Source organism: Herpailurus yagouaroundi, unplaced genomic scaffold (assembly GCF_014898765.1).
Source record: "Herpailurus yagouaroundi ecotype Mexico unplaced genomic scaffold, PumYag 191, whole genome shotgun sequence".
In the NCBI taxonomy this organism is placed as follows: Eukaryota; Metazoa; Chordata; class Mammalia; order Carnivora; family Felidae; genus Herpailurus; species Herpailurus yagouaroundi.
Genome location: NW_024412422.1, coordinates 4,561,525 through 4,581,016, shown reverse-complemented (window position 1 = coordinate 4,581,016; position 19,492 = coordinate 4,561,525). Strand labels below are relative to the sequence as shown.

The following is a 19,492-nucleotide window of genomic DNA, read 5'->3' as shown; positions in this document are numbered from 1 at the left end:
TATAAAGCTCTAGACAGGTAGTCAGTTGAGTACAACAGGAAAGTCTGAAAAGGAGGGCTTATAAGGGCCACACTTAGGCAAGAAAAGAGCCAGAGCCTCAAGCCAAAAAGAAACGAGCAAATTGGAAATTATCTACCCACCAGAAAGTGACAAGGATGTTTCCCCTTGACCAAGATCCTTTAGGGGGAAAGAAATAAACTGGCTATTAAAACTGTAATCCCAGGTAGGATGTCTGTATTTATAGTATCCTGTATAGTTTGGGAACTACAAAACAAGAGATTAACACCAATACTGGCCCAGGATCACTGAGCCCTGAGGGCAATGGTAGACACAACAGGAGAACAACTTGTGGGGACACTCACAATCCAGGACGCGCGCGAGCGTGCGCACACACACACACACACACAGTCCCTGCTAGAAATGAGTTTACGATAAAAAAGTAAAAACCAACAACTACATATATTGAGGAAAAAGAAACCACCCAAACCACCACAAAAGAGCATCCTCACATATAAAAAATGAGAAAATCAGCCCTGCAAAAACTGCAGATAAAACACAATCTGAAATGGGCCATAAAATAAATTTATTACCAAGGCAGATGAGTAGAAACTCCAATAAAAGAATAGGATACTCTCAAAAAAGGACCACATACATTTAAAAGGAACCAAATAGAAACTTAAAAAATGAAAGTTATTGAATTCAAAGTTAAAACTCACTGAATGCATTAAATAGACGATTAGACACAGCCTAAGAGAAAAGTAGTGAATTAGCAGTTAGACCTGAAGAAATCACATAGACCCACGCTTTTCAAAGTGTGATCTGCAGACTGGCAACATCAGCATCACCTGGGACTTGGTTAGAACTACAGATTCTCTGGTTCTGCCCCCACATCCACTGAGGCAGAACCTATGTAATAACAAGATCTGCGGGTGGAGAAGTGCCAACAAAGAGACAAGACGTGAGAGATCAAGAGACAAAGAATGAGAAGGTTCAATACATGTCTTAACAGGTGCACCAGAAAGAGTAAAGTAGCTCAAAGTCTGGATGCCTCATTTTGAAAGGATTATGTAAAACTTGGTCAAATCTAAAGACGACAAAGTATGTGACCACATCTGTCGTGGGGGTCTAATCCTCCTTTCATGTACCTTATAGGAAATGTTCCCTTTTTAAAAAAAAAAATTTTTTTTAATGTTTATTTATTCTTCAAAGAGAGAGAGAGAGATAGAGCATGAGTAGGGAAGGGGCAGAGAAGGAGACACAGAATCCGAAGCAGGCTCTAGGCTCCAAGCTGTCAGCATAGAGCCTGACATGAAGCTCGAACCCATGAGCTGTGAGATCACAACCTGAGCCAAAGTCAGATGCTTAACCGACTGAGCCACCCAGGCACCCCTGGAAATGTTCCTTTTTTGATTTCCATAAAATGTAATTTTTTTTTCTTAAAAAAGGTATTAATAGGTCACTGGATTTGAGTCTATGTTGATGGAGGTACATATTACATCTGAGAACATAGTATAGTGCCAGGCACACAGTAGGTGCTGAACAGGTATATAATTAAATAACTAGAAAATGAATCTTGGAAAGAGAGCACCTAGCATAATACAGGCTACAAAGAAGTTATTTGATATTTGAGTTAAATGAAGAGGCTTTAAAAGTGGAGATTTTTCTGTCTGAAAAATATGTTAATGAGTGCCTATAGTAATATTTTCTGATACTATATTATGAAATCATCATCTCACCCCCCCATACCCACCACATTCAATAATGACAAATCAGAAGTCATATATTAAGATCAACTGTTCATTGGCAAAAGCCATTAAGGAAAAAAAAAAAACTTTTCCTATATATTTTAAAAAATAAATCAGCCTGTGCATGAGGTCTCATCAGGGCACTTTCCCTGTAGTGGCAAGGGCTATGCAAGCAAGTTCTGGAGTGTTCCCCCACCCCCACCCCCAATTATAAGATAGATGGCAGAACAAGGTTTTCAGAAACAAAGAGCTATTTTAGGAGCTTTAGTTAATCTCTCTCCTATAAATTCTCTCTCTTTTCTTTAATCCTGACATTCATTAGAAGCTTTTGGGGAAAAAAATTGAAATGCCTTCAAATTAAAAACAAAACAAAACAAAAGGCAAATAACAAGGAAAAGAGAACCAAATGGATTTGTCCTGTTAGACCTACTTATTTCTAACATAGTCCACCGAGCTCCATTTACCCCACTCCCACCTTTAATTTTCCAGGATACCATGCAAGCAACAATATTACAAATACAAGGGATTATCTAATTTTGGTATAGTGTTTAGTGCCTGCTTTCCCCACTGGAACACGAGCTCCATGAGGGGGAAGACAATGTCGTGCTCATGATTACACACCCAACACCTGGCTGTCCTTATTCAATGTTCAATATCTGTTCGGTTAAAGGAATGAATGATTAACAAGAACGCTAGATGTGTGGTAATTTCTTAAGCCTAATGGGCTATTTCATGCAAGTGCTGCTTTAGGAAACCTAGAGTACCCAATTTAGTCATGAAGAATTGGCACATTAAAAAACAAGTATGACAACAAAAATCTGAACTAGATATAGCTCATGAAACTCCTATGACTTTTAATCATCACTGTGAGTTACACACACTGGTGAATTGTGTGTGGCAGAAGCAGAAGATGAATAATGGCCAACGTGGTGTCATAAAAGACAAAGGCACATAAATAAATATTGCATAATGATATAATGAAGCAGGACTGTGCCTAGAACACAGTGGGCATTCGACATTAAATCAAAAACATTTTCAACTTTGTTCTATCTACCATGATGTCCCACACCTTAAGAAAAAAAAAACAAAGGTAATTCATTTATTAGATGCCACGTTCAAAACTAAAAGGAAGACGACCAGAAAATTAGCCATCTTCCAATTCCTTAAAATCTGAAGTACCAATGCGATCGCACTTACCCATGGTACAAAGGCAGAGAACTGCAAAGTATGTGAAGAGGAGGCTATTTATGTCATTTAGAGGTCAAGGTGTGGGTATGAAAAGCAGAAATATATAAATGGAGCGCTGGCAAGTTCTGCAGAAGGGGATACAGTGAATTTTGTGTGTTCCTGTGGGAAAGTGTCATGGAGGTGATTGAATGTCAAGAGTTGGTTAAAAGGGATCTTGGCGGGCTGGAGTGGGGAAGAGTACCGCTTTAGAAAAGCCACAGAGCACCAGCTGGAGAAAGACCTGGGTGATGAGGCTGGGAACGAAGTGAAAGTGAAATCTTGGCTGGACCTTGAAGCGGGGGAACCCTGGATCGGATTGACAGAAAGGATTATCAGAGAGAGTTTTAGAGCACTGGGTGGGTGATAGTGCCAGAGACTGATACCATCGCTGCAGGAGCAATAGTTGGAAGAGGTCGATGCTAGAAACCTCTTAAGGACAAGTCTACAATAGTCAACATGACAAATTCTACACTAAGGAAGTGATAACAGAAACAGAGAGGATGTGGATTAACAGCAGACAGGCTACAGAAAGAAGTGGCAAAATGTGACAACTGACACAAGAGCAGAGCTTTTAGGAATATCAATGACCAACTCTTAGGATGTGAACAACTCCAGGAGAAAAAGGTTCCAATGGTAAGAAGAGCAATATCCATTATCATCAGGTCATGGGAATGAGCCAACAGACAAGTTAGGGGATAGACAAATAGAGCTAGTTACTAAATATACGTTAGTAATTCAGCCCCATCAGAACAGACTATTCCCTAGAGCCTTGGGCAAGTCCCCCATTTCCTCCCCAGTGGGTAGGAAGTGGTCAGGTATAGCTCCTACAAGCAACACGTTGTGGAAGAAATACAAAAGGAAGACAAACTAGATCCAGTTTCCAATAGACTCAAGTAAATAAGAACTTCTCCCATGTCTCTGCTTCCCTAAAAGTCATAAAGAGACTTTAAGGTAATGCTGATTTGGCTGGTGATCAGTTTATACAATGGTGTCTTCAAAGGAGATGAATAAGGAAGTTAGCATTATTCAAGCACGCATCAATCGCTCAATCTCAAGGATGCTAGGGTCTGGCTGCCAACAGCTAAGCAGATTCCCTCTCTGGTGGCAGATTCCAGGTCTCGATGGAGTTGTGGGCTCTGTCAGAATCTCACTATTCTCAAAAGCCATGTTCCTACCAGGCTGCTTAACATCAAGTTTTTGGTAAAGAACTTTGAATAATGGATTTGCTTTGAGAGAATGCTTTGAGAGGTGCCTTCTCTCAATTCTGCATCACACTTCAACCAGACTTCTAACACTGTAGCTTTACCTTGTTTGCCCCCTGTTCTCTGGGTCTAGGTACTCAGCAAACCTGCAAAATACCTACTCAGGCTGGAAATGCTCCAAAGAGAGAATCCTTTCAAACCGCAACTAGTTACGACTGCGTTTCCCTGCCAGCGTGGGTCTGGATAGAGCCAGTCTGGGGCCCAGGTAGAGACTCCCAGAACATAAACAAACAATGAAGGAGCTCATCCCTCGGCTTCCATTCCCTAGGACCCGATCACTCTAGTGCCCAACAATGTTCCCTTCTAGCATCTTCCCCCTTGAATTACCTATACCCAACAACACATCAGATAGCACTCATTCTCTGCCGCCCTCAAGACCACTGTAGTATCCTTTTCTCCAATATTTTAAAATTTATTTTTAAATACTATGAAAATCTTCACAGGCACAAAAGTAGTAAGGTAGTACAATGCACTCCCACATGCCCCTCACCCAAGTTCAACAACGAGCAACTCCCATTCCATTCCACCCCATCCCTGTCTTGTTTGCACGTTTGTTGATTATTAAAAGAAAACCCCGGACAAGGTATCATGTCACCCATAACTACTGCAGTAGATATCTCTAACATGGGGTTTCTCAACTGGGGCACTAGTGACATGTGGGAGTGGACAATGCTTTGTTGTAGGGGGCTGTCGTGTATTGGAGGGCATTTAGCAGTTATCCCTGACCTCTTCCCACCAGATGCCAACAGCACCTCAAGTCATGACAACGAAAAATGTCGCCAGCCATTGCCAAATGTCCCGTGGGGGGCAAAATAACCCCCAGTTGAGAACCACTGCTCTAACAGATAAGGACGTCCAAAATACTGTTACAATTCCTTCATCACACCCAACAAAACCACGATAACTCCATAACATTATATAACAACACGTTTGTGTTCAATTTCTCCAGTTATCCCAAAAATGTCTCTTTACAGTTGGTTTTTCACTTGAATCAAGATCCAACCAAGGTTCACAAACTGATTTGGTTGGTATGTCTCTTAATCTATAGCACTGAATTTTTTTTTTAATTTTTTTTTTTTAACATTTATTTTTGAGACAGAGAGAGACAGAGCATGAACGGGGGAGGGGCAGAGAGAGAGGGAGACACAGAACCGGAAGCAGGCTCCAGGCTCTGAGCCGTCAGCCCAGAGCCTGACGTGGGGCTCGAACTCACGGACCGGGAGATCGTGACCTGAGCCGAAGTCGGATGCTCAACCGACTGAGCCACCCAGGCACCCCAGCACTGAATTTTTTTTAATGCCATTTATTGGTCTAAGAAACTGGATCACGTGTCTCTGTAGAATTTCCCACATTCTGAACTTGGTTTCAGTGTAAACTTGTGACATCATTTAACATGTTTCTCTGTCTCTCATGTTTCCTATAAACTGGAAGTTCAGCTTAGGGCCTTCTGTACGTTCATATTCAATTCTTTTGGCAGGAATACCTCCTGGTATTCTGGATGTGCTGTCTACTTAATGCATGACATTAGAGGGCATACAATGTCCGCTTGTCTCCCGCCTTCTGATGTTCAGAATGATCCATGGGTTCTGATGACATCAGCCTGATCCCTCCACCATAAAGGTCCTCCCCCCCAATCTTTCACTTAAAGGTTTCAGCAACCATTGATGAGCATTGCCTACAGCCATTATTTCATTAAGGGCTGCAGAATGGTGGTTTTCTAATTTCATCATTCCTTCTGCATTTATTAGCACATCAACGATTTGATTACCCTGAAATATAGTTCAAATAGGAAGGCAGAACAAATGCTTGGTTCTTTCTATATTTAGCAACATCCAAAGTAATGACTTGGGGGCCCTTAGCAACAAGTGCTAGAAGTGACCAGTGAGATTTCAAGTTATCATTATGAACTCATAAACTGTTACATATTTGATGCGTTTCAAGCCACTGCAATCTTTTTGGTGCTCATATTGTCCCATCTTAGGCCAGGAGAAGCCCCTCTACTGGATATTCTTGCCAGAAAAGTCAAATCTGAATCTATTTTTAGCTTTTAGAGCTACCTTATAGTTTATAGGGGCTGAAAGAATAAGTACCACCATCATCCCTTACTGAGGACTCAGAGACAAATAGGTAAAACAATGACCTAACTTCTTCATCAAGTCAACGGCATGTATACACATGTATATGTGGGTGTATTTTTTTCAATTTAAAAAAATTGCCACTCTTCTCTGGGAGGGTGGGTAAATTTCCTGCAGCCCTGCATCAAAGGTTATCAAGCACTTGCCTTGCCAAGACTAACGTGGATATTTCCATCCCTAGCTGGCTATCGGTTCCTTGTGTGTGTCCTTTGTTAGCCAGAGTCTGAAGAACAGGAAGGGTGGGTCTTAGACCCCAAACTGCCAGTGCTGTGAGATGAATATAATCCTTTTCTTTCCACCACCAGGGAGCAACAGGGTTGGCCACATTTATTTTCTATGAGGTGAGACACTGAAAATCGTTTTCAAACCCTTGGTCGTGGACCACCTGGACCTCCTACTCTTTGTCCTTTGGTTGTAACCTCTTTTGACTCCTGCCAACCACCCTCTTTAGTTCTATCCAAACTTCACACTCAGAAAAATGAGCGTAAATGCAATCGCCACGCGTCACAGAATTGACTCAAAAATTGGCTGCTGAATATAGTCCCAGATGTTTAATATCACTTTTGAATCTTTGGCCAAATGATTTCCATGTTTGATTGGTTGTAGAAGGTTTTTGGGTGAGAATTTAAGGATTGAAGACTCCAATTTATGGGCTTTCCAAAAAAACCTATTCCTCGCCTTCTCCCAGGAAAGGCATTACTTTACCTCATTTGGAAGTGATTTTACTGAACTGAAATTTAGCATTGCACTGTCGGCTTGCACTAAGAGACACTATAAGAAGCAGTCATAGGGGAACACCTGGATGGCTCAGACAGTTGAGCGTCCAACTCTTGATTTCGGCTCAAGTCATGATCTCACAGTTTATGGGCTCAAGCCCCGCGTCGCAGAGGGGAGCCATCAGTGCAGAGCCTGCTTGGGATCCTCTGTCTCCCTCTTTCTCTGCCTCTCCCTCTCTCTCTCTCAAAAATAAATAAACATAAATAAAAAAAGAAGCAGCAGCAGTCATAGGGAAATCCCCAGAGCACGTATGGGAGGGGTGAGGTCTACCATGTCACAAGGAGGTCTCACTTATGAGGAAGCCAATGATGAAATTCCTCAGGGCTCAGTATCCAGAAAATCCTCTCCAGAAAATGCTCTCTTCTGAGAAAACCATTTTGGATTTTTCTCTCATGGGACTGAGACTCTCATACAGTTGACCCTTGAGCAACACAGGTTTGAACTGCAGAGGTCTACTTATACACAAATTTTTTTCAATAAATAAAGCACAGTACTGTAAATGTATTTTCTCTTATGATTTCTTAATAACATGTTCTTTTCCCCAGCTTACTTTAAGAATATAGTAAGAATATAGTATGTAATACACATTACAAAATATGTGTTATTCAACTATTTACATCATCAGTAAGGCATCTCACCGACAGTAGGCTATTAGAAGTTTTGGGGGAGGGGCACCGGGGTGGCTCAGTCAGTTAAGCGTTGGACTTTGGCTCAGGTCATGATCTCCGGTTTGTGGGTTCAAGCCAGGCGACAGGCTCTGTGCTGGCAGCTCAGAGCCTGGAGCCTGCTTCAGATTCTGTGTCTCCCTCTCTCTCCACCCTCCCCTGCTCACACTCTCGCTCTCTCTCTCAAAAATAAATAAACATTAAACAAAAGAAGTTTTGGAGGAGTCTTAAGTTATATGCAGCTTTTTGACTATGTAGGGGTCAGCACCCCTAACCCCCATGCTGCTCAAGGGTCAACTGTAACTGTTCCCATTTTCCTTTTTGTTCTGACCACTAGGAGGCTAAGAGTCCCAAATCTGTCCTTGTCCAGCAACTTGACCAGAACTTGTTTGTTTTTACCTTTATCTCTGACTTGATTTCTTTACTGTGCTATTTCTTTCAGCCAGATTCCTACATTTATTTATTTTTATCCTTTTGATATTGCAATTATCTCTAAAATAAGCCATCTCAACTTATCTTGGAATAAAGTGAAATACTGCATATTTTTAACATTTCTGGATGTAGCTTCTAAATTCAGACTAGAGCAGGGAAATCCCATAATCCTAATTTATAAGCAGTTAGCTCTTCTTAGCCTATTTTCTCCTATCAATAACTTACTTTCTAAAAACAGAACAATCCCCAAGAGAGACATAAATATTTGCCTGTATAGCCCATAAGCCTGTAACAGCTACTGACTACATGTCTTCATTATTCCTTGTTTATGTTGGAGAAACAGGTGCCCACATGCTCCTGGTCTAGTGAGTTGAGTTCCTGCCATCACTACTATAGCATCCTCCCTCTTTCTACCCTCCTCTCTCGCAGGCTGATCCCCTAAACAGTCCAGCTCCCCTTCCTCACTTCCTCCTGCCCCTGAAGCAACTGGGCGGCTGTCCAACAGGGAGATACACTTGAGGGGCAACCAAGGTGAATATAGGAGCACATCTACCAACCTCCTCGAACTAGCTCTGAAAACAAAGCATGGACAGAAACCTGCTCGAATGGTAGGAACCCAAAACAAGCAGACCTGAAAAAGACCCAAAACAAACCAACACACACACACACACACACACACACACACACACACACACACTTCACAAGCCATTGAGATAATGCTGTTCTAAAAGCAGAACACTAAAATAAATAAATGAAATATTCATGTTAAACCCATAAGGGGCTTTCATTTGTGAAGAAAAGAACACTGTTCATCATAAATCAATGCCAGAGCGGCCAATTCAAAGGATAAATAGGGGTTTTATGAAGATCTCTTCATTTATATCAATGATGCAGGAAAATCACGTGACAATAAAAACTCCTGATTTCTTGGGAGACAGTATAGCGATGTTGTTAAGGGTATAGGCCACACTGGTGTTTACGTGAGTACAGAATATTCTGGGAAGTTACATAAGAAGCTGACAATTGTGGTTCACTTTAGGGAGACGCAATGGGCACAGAGTGAGAAGGAGACAATTTTCACTGTTTAAACTTCTGTGTCACTTGAATTTTTTTTTTTTTTTTTTTTTTTTTTACCACAAACTATACAACTTTTTCAAATAAATACAAGCAAAGAGAACTTGGGAGTCTGAGAGACCCGAATTTGACTTCTGCCAACTACTCGCTCTGTGACCTTTGCCAAGTGGCTTCATCTCCTCAGGCCTCAAGGTCCTCATCTGAACGGTGGGACTAATCATACCACCCATCTCATAGAGCTGTAGCAAGTAAATGGGACAATAATATGCAGAATGTGCTTTGCAGAGCCCCTGGCACATACTAGGTGCTTAATAAACGGCATGGCAATATAATACACATCTAAAAAGTTAATGAAGAAAATTTAGTCCATCTTTAATTAAAAGTAAATATGGGGGGCACCTGGGTGGCTCAGTCGGTTAAGCATCTGACTTCAGCTCAGGTCATGATCTCGCAGTTCATGAGTTCGAGCCCTGCGTTTGGTTCTATGCTGACAGCTCAGAGCCTGGAACCTGCTTTGGATTCTGTGTCTCCCTCTCTCTCTCTGCCCCTTCCCTGTTTGTGCTCTGTCTTTCTCTCTCAAAACTAAACATTAAAAAAAAAATTTTTTAATAAAAAAGGAACAATAGTAAGCTGGGTGGAGGATGTGGAGTAGAAGGCACAAAAATGCCTTTTTACAACCACCTATTTGCTATCAGCAGGTGGAGATTAAGTCAAGCCACCATATTAAAAGATAGGAAGGTTGTAAAGTCCGTCTGAGAAAAAAGCTTTAAATCCCTCAAAAGCAGAGCCTAAAACCCAGCATTTCTAAGCAGTTCCATCCACCCGTGGAAGTCCTCAGCCAAAAAGCAGTCTTCCCTTCTCCCAGGCCCAGAGGACAAAATGAAAGACCCCACAAAGATGAACGAGAAACCCTAAGGCTGACAGAATGAATTTTCTCCTCTTGCAGGGCTTTGCAAATGCTAATATGCACAAGAATCTTATTTCTGGGGATCTTATTAAAGTGCAGCCTCTGATTCAGCAGATCTAGAGGGGCCTGAGTCTCTGCATCTCTAACAAGCTCCCAGGTGATGCCAATGCTGCTGGTCCACAGACCACACTCCACACAACAACAAGTGAACCACAGTCTGGACTACGGTTCCACTGCTTGTTAGCAATGGCAGTCATGAGTGATTCTGATTACTGCAATATTTTCTCTCCTGGTAAAAACCTGGCCGATCCTTCCAAATCAGCGGTTCTCAATCAGGGGCGGCTGTGGCCCCCAGTGGACAATGGGCAATGTCTGGAGACCTATTTGGTTATCACAAACTGCATGGGGGAGGGTGCTTCTGGCACGTATGGGAGTAAAGGCCAGGGGGTGCTGCTGAATATCCTGCACTCACACAACAGCCCCATCACAATTATCTGGTCCCATGTGTCACCAGTGCCAAGGCTGAGAAACCCTGGGTTTTGGTTTTTGTTTTTTTTTAATGAAATTTATTGTCAAATTGGTTTCCATACAACATCCGGTGCTCATCCCAACAGGTGCCCTCCTCAATGCCCATCACCCACTTTCCCCTTCCCCCACCCCCCATCAACCCTCAGTTTGTTCTCAGTATTTAAGAGTCTCTTATGGTTTGCCTCCTTCCCTCTCTGTAACTTTTTTTTTCCCCTCTTCCCCTCCCCCCTGGTCTTCTGTTGAGTTTCTCAGAATCCACATATGAGTGAAAACATATGGTATCTGTCTTTCTCTGCCTGACTTATTTCACTTAGCATAACACTCTCCAGTTCTATCCACATTGCTACAAATGGCCAGATTTCATTCTTTCTCATTGCCAAGTAGTATTCCATTGTATATATAAACCACATCTTCGTTGTCCATTCGCCAGTTGATGGACATTTAGGCTCTTTCCATAATTTGGCTATTGTTGAAAGTGCTGCTATAAACATTGGGGTACAAGTGCCCCTATGCATCAGCACTCCTGTATCCCTTGGGTAAATTCCTAGCTGTGCTATTGCTGGGTCATAGGGTAGGTCTATTTTTAATTTTTTGAGGAACCTCCACACTGCTTTCCAGAGCGGCTGCACGAGTTTGCATTCCTACCAACTGTGCAAGAGGGTTCCTGGAGAAACCCTGTTCTAATAACCAGAAAATAAGAGTTGGGTCTTGTCAATTCATCCCAAGACTATAAACCCCAATTTTGGAAGTGGGTCTTGAATCCAATACTGTCCTTTCCCAGGCCAGACGTGAAGCTTGGAGAGGTTAACAGATTAACAGGAAGAACAGGATGCCATATGTAGGGAAGGGGTCACCAGTTCATAGTCCATATTTTGTTTAAAATCAGGCACATGTGGTTCAGTAAGCCAATGAGTGACCCACTAAGCATTAATCTTTCTATGATTTCGGGCTACAGCAATTTAATAGGAACAGATGTAAGCAGACCTGAAGCTTAGACTATAAGTTCCCTGAAGGCAGGACCATATCCAAATTTGTCCATCAACAGAGCTACGCTTAGCACAATGAGGAAGAAGGCAGACACTCAACATCATGACGAATCCTGTAGATTCAAGAATTCCAGATGTGCTAAATAGATGCAGAGACTAAACCACCCCTAGTGTGACATGGTTTATTATTTGTCATCACCACAAACACTATTACTAACAACAATGATCTACGCCAAGGCATGCCTGGTTCTGTAGAAAGAGCACGGGCTCTAGAGTCACGCAGACCTTGATCCAAATCCCGATTCTCTCACTATGTGACCTGAGACAAGTTAACATAGTGTCCACATCTGTAATATGGGCATAATAATCCTTACCTCTGACAGAACTGTTTCAAAGTCGTACAGTGTCATGTATTTAAACAGCTAGTTGGCTACTTAACCAATACTTCCTACCATATTAAGGACTGGAGTAAAATGCCCAGTGAGTTATATGGTGCTTATTTCTGCATGGAACAGTATGTAAAGATTTCACCTAATGACACAAAGCCACAAGATCCCTTTCCTTTAAACCAAAGGCCATCATGCCCCAGGTTTATTGAACAACCACAGGACTGTGCATTTGTGGTTTTATGATGGCCACTCAGGGCCTGGTAGTGCACAATGATCATCAATGACAAAAAAGAGACCTACACAGCATGGGAACACCACCGAGTCACTCACTACCAGTGGAAGTGAAATGTACCCTCTGCTAACAAATGGTAAGGACCTGAAAACTCACAATCATTTTGCAAGAGCTAGGTCTTTCTGAGAATAGTGAAAAGAACATAATTTAGAAGAAGACTGTGTCGTAAGTAACAGACAATGTCTGAGCATTAGCCACAGACGTTCCAGGATATTTCCACAATCCATGTTCGCATTTCGCATTCCCCACCGTCAGGACGTAACGGTGTTGGACGAAAGAGACAAGCATGCCGGTTCCAATGACATCACTATGTCTGTGCAAGGAAGATATTTTAACAGATGTGACTAGAAAAGCACAGCAGGCAGCAAAACTTCCCCACTAACAGGAGCAAGTGTATGATGCCAGGAAATGGAGGTGTAACCCTGAAGGCATGAATGAGAGAGGCCCTCTGACCTCAGCATTCCAGAAGCTCAGAAAATATCAGGCTGGGTACCACCAGACTCTTGCCCAATACTGGAAACATCACTGGAATTGCAAAGTCCAGGGCAGCCAGTATACTTAAGAAGTCTCCTATTGGAACTTGGAAAGCCACCTTGAAATAATGATGATAATAATAAGCAGCTGAAAACATAAGCTGACATCTGATCGCGCGAAGGTGGGAATGAAACATCAGGGTAATGGGCACCTGGGGACCTTCATGGGGCAGTAACTCATCACAAATCCTTTGACTTGCTGAGAGAATACGGGTTCCTGAACTGGGTCAGGTTCCTGGTTCGTGTACTGTTGCCCAGAGCAACCCTAAGAGGCTGGACCCAGGGGGACGCAGATGTTCCGTCTGACTTCAGTGTGAAAGCTGAGGCATGTCCTAGTTCCCCTCAGCAGCCACTCCCGATTCTGTCATTCATAAATTTGTCCAGACCCTTCTTAAACTACATTCATATATCCTTCCAGGACCACCTCTTGAGATGATGAGTTTTAGAAGATTATTACCTGCTGTGTTAAGCAGTACTTCCTTTCATTGGTTACAACAAGAAAAAGAAGAATTAGGGGTGAGGCAGCAGAAAGGCTAATGTTACTTTCATCAAGGGACAATCTTGTGTGTGAAAAGTACAGATATTTAATACCCTGGAACCACAAGGCATTGAAACAGCAACCATAAACTCGGCTTCAAGGGTTTTGCTTAATGAAAGTCACTCAACATGCATTTGTGGAAAAACTGGGACTGGACAAAGGCATAATTTCTGTTAGAGTTACCTAGTTGGAAAGTAGCTCAAAGATCATGGAGCCCAGCAATGTTTTCAATCACACAACCCCAAGTTGATTGCAAATATGCAGGGATCAGAGGTTGGTTTAAAAAAATTCTGCAAGGGAAACTTAGTGAACTTCCCTAACAGGGAAATCTCGTAGGAGAAGCTCAGTGAATACCGTGTCTCTCTGCATTGTCAGGGATGCGACAGAACCTCCAGGAAAACGCACTACCAATCCTTGGGGGACATGAAGGTGCCCCTCATTGGCTGAGCTACACTAAGTATGTGCCTACTGCAGGTGCCTGCAATATGGCACCCTGGACTGACTCCTGGAACAGAGACATGAGTGGAGAAACCAGTGAAATCAGAATAAAGTTTGAAGTTTGATTAATAGCAATGTGCAAATATTAATCTTAGTTTTGACAAATGTGGCACCGTTATATAAGATGTTATAACATTAGGAGACGCTAGGAGAAGGGTATGTGGGAACTCTCTGTACTGTCTTTGCAAGTTTTCTATGAACGTATTATTATTCCAAAATAAGGTTAATTAAAATTAAAAGACATTTTTTTAAAGCAAACATATTTCATGACACTCCAGAGCCACTGTACTGGGAGTCAGAAGCCCATAAAAGCCATCAGGATTTTGAACAATCAAGATTCAGGGCAAAGGACATGAAAAGACATTTTTCTAAAGAAGACAAACACATCAGGGAAAAACAAATCAAAACCACAATGAGATACCACCTCACACCTGTCAGAATGGCTAAAATTGACAACACAGTAAATAGCAGATGTTGGCAAGGATGTGGAGAAAGGGAAACCCCCTTACACTGTTGATGGAAATGCAAACTGGTGCAGCCATTCTGGAAAACAGTATGGAGGTTCCTCGAAGTTAAAAATAGAACTACCCTACGATCTAGCAATTGCACTACTAGGTATTTACCCAAAGGATATAAAAATACTGATTCAAAGGGGTACATGTACTCCAATGTTTATAGTAGCATTATCAACAATAGTCAAATTATGGAAAGAGCCCAAATGTCTATCGACTGATAAATGGATAAAGAAGTGGTAGATACACACACACACAGACACACACACACACAGGAATATTACTCAGCCATCAAAAGAATGAAATCTTCCCATTTGCAACAACGTGGATGGAGCTAGAGTGTATTATGCTAAGCGAAATAAGTCAGAGAAAAGACAAATACCATATGATTTCACTCATATGTGGAATTTAAGAAACAAAACAGATGAACATATGGAAAGGGGGTGAGAAGAGAAGAAAGGGAAACAAACCACAAGAGACTCTTAACAATGGAGAACACAGGGTTGATGGAGGGAGGTGGGTGGGGGATGGGTTAGATGGGTGGTGGGTACAAAGGAGGGCACTTGTAACAATGAGCACTGGGTTGTAAGTGATGAATCACTGAGTTCTACTCCTGAATCTAGTATTATACTATACATCAACTAAAATTTAAATAAAATTTGAAAAAAATAAAAAGAAGACATATAGATGGCCAATATGTATATGAAAAGGTGCTCAACATCACTAATCGTCAGGGAAATGCAAATCAAAACCACAATGAGATACTGCTTCACACCTATTAAGATGACTGTGATCAAAAAGCCAAGATAACAAGAGTTGGTGAGGATGTGGAGAAAAGGGAATTCTTACACACTGTTGGTAAGAAGGTTAATTGTTACAGCCACTAAGGACAACAGTACAGAGGTTGCTCAAAAACTAAAATAGAACTACCGTATGATCCAGCAATCCCTCTTCTAGTCGAACACCCAAAGAAAATGCAATCAGTACCTCGAAGAAAGATCTGTGCTCTCCCGTTCATGGCAGCATTATTCACAATAGACAAGATATGGAAACAATCTAAGTGTCTATCAACGGATGAATGGATAAAGAATTTGTAGTATGTATACACACACACACGAGAGAATATCACTCAGTCTGGAAGGAAGGAAGGAAGGAAGGAAGGAAGGAAGGAAGGAAGGAAGGAAGGAAGGAAGGACGGACGGACGGGGTGCCTGGGTGACTCAGTCTGTTCAGCATCTGACTCTTGATTTCTGCTCAGGTCATGATCTCACGGTTCGTGAGATTGAGCCCCACATCAGGATCTGCGCTAGCAGCACGGAACCTGCTTGGGATATTCTCTCTCTGTCTCTGTCTCTCTCTCAAAAATAAATGGATAACCATCAAAAAAAAAATAAGATTACAGAGATAAAAAGGCAAGGTAAGAAAAGACTATTTGAACAGCATCTAAAGAAAACTATATCAAATCTTTCTAAAAGCAAAAAAGAAAATAGCCTGAAAATATACTATTGATTAAAAGCCCTGAACCTTGGAAGATTTGGGGATTGATGCCTGAAGATTAGAAAAATTAAGCAATGTGGCTCCCAGAAGAAAAATAAATTTGCTAAGGCAGATTTATAAAAATGTAGCCTACTTAAACATTTGGGGAGGGGCGCCTGGGTGGCGCAGTCGGTTAAGCGTCCGACTTCAGCCAGGTCACGATCTCGCGGTCCGCGAGTTCGAGCCCCGCGTCGGGCTCTGGGCTGATGGCTCAGAGCCTGGAGCCTATTTCCGATTCTGTGTCTCCCTCTCTCTCTGCCCCTCCCCCGTTCATGCTCTGTCTCTCTCTGTCCCAAAAATAAATAAACGTTGAAAAAAAAAAAAACAAAAAACATTTGGGCAGGTTAGAGAAACCATCAAAATGGCTTTCAACTGGAAAACACTGGGATCTTAACCCAACTCATCATATATTAGGATTACAACATGGCTCGAACTAGAAGTCTGGTTTTGACACCTAGAAATGGATTCCACTCCCCACCTCCCCTCATCACCAAAGATAAAACACTCAAACAGGGTCACCTGGGTGGCTCAGTGGGATGAGCGTCTGACTTTGGCTCAAGTCATGATCTCACGGTCCATGGGTTTGAGCCCGGCATCGGGCTCTGTGCTGCAGCTCAGAGCCCAGAACCTGCTTTGGATTGTGTCTCCAACTCTCTCTGACCCTCTCCTGCTCGTGCTCTCTCTCTCAAAAATAAATAAATATTTTTTAAAAATTAAAAAAAACAAAAACAACCCACTCAGACCCACTGCTTTCCTACCGGCCCTAATCTATGCTAATCATTGGCACATTCAATCAACACATCCAAAAATAAAAAATGTTTTTAAAAAATCAATTTTTTTTTTAAGTTTATTTATTTTTGAGAGAGAGAGTGCGTGCACAAGTGGGAGAGGGATGCGGTTGTGTGTGTGTTGGGGTCGGGGGGAGGGGGGGTCGGGGGTCTGGACAGAGGATCCAGAGAAGGCTCTGTACTGACAGCAGAGAGGCCGATGCAGGGCCCAAACTCACCAACTGTGAGATAATGACCTGAGCTGAAGTTGGACGCTCAATCGGCTGAGCCACCCATGTGTTCCCCAAAATCACCAATTTGTAAAAGCCCAAGCATTTTGGTTTTGTCAATAATAAATCAAATCTCTGTTTTTAATGAATTTCATTTGCACTAATTGATTCCAAAGTGATGTATGTATGAATGAATCTGCTGTGTGTGTCTATGTTACAGATTTTACAGGCTTGTGAGCAAAGACAAAATGTTCCTGAGGAAAACACGAACACAGGGAGGCATTTATGGGTTTCGTGCAGGCTTGGCCATTTGCAGAGCAACCTGGCACTTTGCCTCATTTTTGAGTCTTTTTTCCCAATCTGTGAAGGAAATACATACGTCCACTTTTCCTCTTAGAAGAAACTCTGTCAAACCAACCGGCAACCCTTGAACTCCATTAGTCTGTTCCTCTAACTTACTGAGAGATGATGTGAAGGCCACTTAAGCATAGAGTTTGATAAATGACCCCATTCTGTGCAAACAATTTTAAAGAAGAATTACCACTTACAGACAGCTACATCATTAGCCCTTTCTATCCCTGGAGATAATTGAGGCCCTTATTTATATAATTTATACCACCTTCTGCAGGCCAGAATAATTTCAGAACATTCTTAAGTGTTTACACTTAATCTGAACACCAGAAAGGAAGGACCGCAGCCCTACTCACAGTTACGAATGTTATTCCAGTCGATTTTGGAGAAGAAAGGGTGGCAGCAAAGGCCTTCAAACTTCAGTCTCTCTTTCTGGCCACACAACAAACTCTGAATCAGATCAAGTAATTCGCTGCTAACTTTTGGATCCTCTGGAAACTTCAAAAACCGCTATTCCAAAAAAATAATAATTATTATTTCCTTAGCAAACTCAGTTTCTCATGTCCCCCCAAAAAAGTATTTCTCATATATGCAAGTTTCTTTTTGTTAAAAGAAGGAAGTTTTGTGCCCTCTTAACTTTGGACCAAAGGCATGTTCCCAAAATAAATGGCTTGTTCACATCAATAGGCCTAGTTCCTTTGCAAGAGTTCAATATCCTTCATGATTTGACCTCGGTCCTCTCTCTTGTCTCATGTAGCTACACTCCCCATCTCACTCTTTGCTGTCCAACAATGATGAGCTATTTAAAGCTTCCTGAACAAATCATGCTGTTCTCTCTGCCTAGAACGCCCTCCCCAGCCCGCACCCCTCTTCCACCAGATCACTGCCCAGCTCCCCCCCCCCCCCCCCGCCCCGTAATCTACTTCTACACAAACACAGTGCACTGTGATTTCCATGTAATAACAGGGAAAGAAGGCAGAGAGAGCCTTCTGCTCTCTCAACACTGTAAACCTGGTACCTAACCGTGCCTGGTGCCATTCTCTCATTACTGAACGAATGAACTGAAATGAAGGAAATAAATTGGCCCCAAGAATCATCTAAGGGAAAACCTGAACTCAAGAGGAGACTCAAGAATAACAAGTAATATATATATATATGTATTAAGCATATAAAATATGTATTATACAATATGAAAATACACATTAAGCATTCCAGAAAGATGAAGTTGGGTGAGTTAGAAAAAAACTGAAATGTCTCTTCTTCCTTTCAGTTGAAACTAAAACATACATATCTATCATATCCTAAAGAAATGAGCTTAATAGGGGCACCTGGGTGACTCAGTCGGCTGGGTGTCCGACTCCTGATTTCGGCTCAGGTCATGATCTCACCGTCATGAGATTGAGCCAGATGTCAGGCTTTGTGCTGACAGTGTAGAACCTCCTTAGGATTCTCTCTCTCTCTCAAAATATTAAATAAACATTAAAAAAAAGAGAAATGGGGGGCACCTGGGTGGCTCAGTTGGTTAAGCGTCCGACTTCGGCTCAGGTCACAATCTCACAGTTCGTGGGTTTGAGACCCGCGTCGGGCTCTGTGCTGACAGCTCAGAGCCTGGAGCCTGCTTCAGATTCTGTATCCCTTTCTCTCCTCTACCCCTCCCCCACTCACACACACTCTCTCTCTCTCTCTCTCTCTCTCTCTCTCAAAAATAAACAAAAAATTTTTAAGAGAAATGGGCTTAATCTACTAGAATATACACTTATTAGAAAATAGTTGTAATTCTACTTCATATACATTCCTGTATTTCTAATTTCTGCCCCCATTTCAATTTTCCTGCCATATTCGACAGTCATACCGAGAAACAGCATAGCATAGCATCAAGAGCATGGACTTCCAAGCCAGACTGACTGTGTTATTCTAGGCAAGATGGTCTTGCTTAACCATTGTGTGCTTTGGTTTCCTCATCTGTAAAATGGAAGTAGTATCTACCTCTTCCATTGTTTGAGGATTAGCCAAGTTAATGAACCCTATTTTTTTTTTTTCAACGTTTATTTATTTTTGGGACAGAGAGAGACAGAGCATGAACGGGGGAGGGGCAGAGAGAGAGGGAG

General features: G+C 42.0%; 1 protein-coding gene across 11 annotated transcripts in view; it reads right to left on the bottom strand.

The window, feature by feature from the left end:
• The window catches only part of CIT (citron rho-interacting serine/threonine kinase), a 164,661-nt gene that overhangs the window by 105,861 nt on the left and 39,308 nt on the right, over positions 1 to 19,492 (bottom strand). For all 11 annotated transcript variants that reach the window (XM_040443725.1, XM_040443729.1, XM_040443730.1 and 8 more), the window contains exon 9: positions 17,741 to 17,894. In XM_040443725.1, the coding sequence (XP_040299659.1) occupies positions 17,741 to 17,894 (154 nt within the window). The remainder of the gene's footprint in view (positions 1 to 17,740; positions 17,895 to 19,492) is intronic.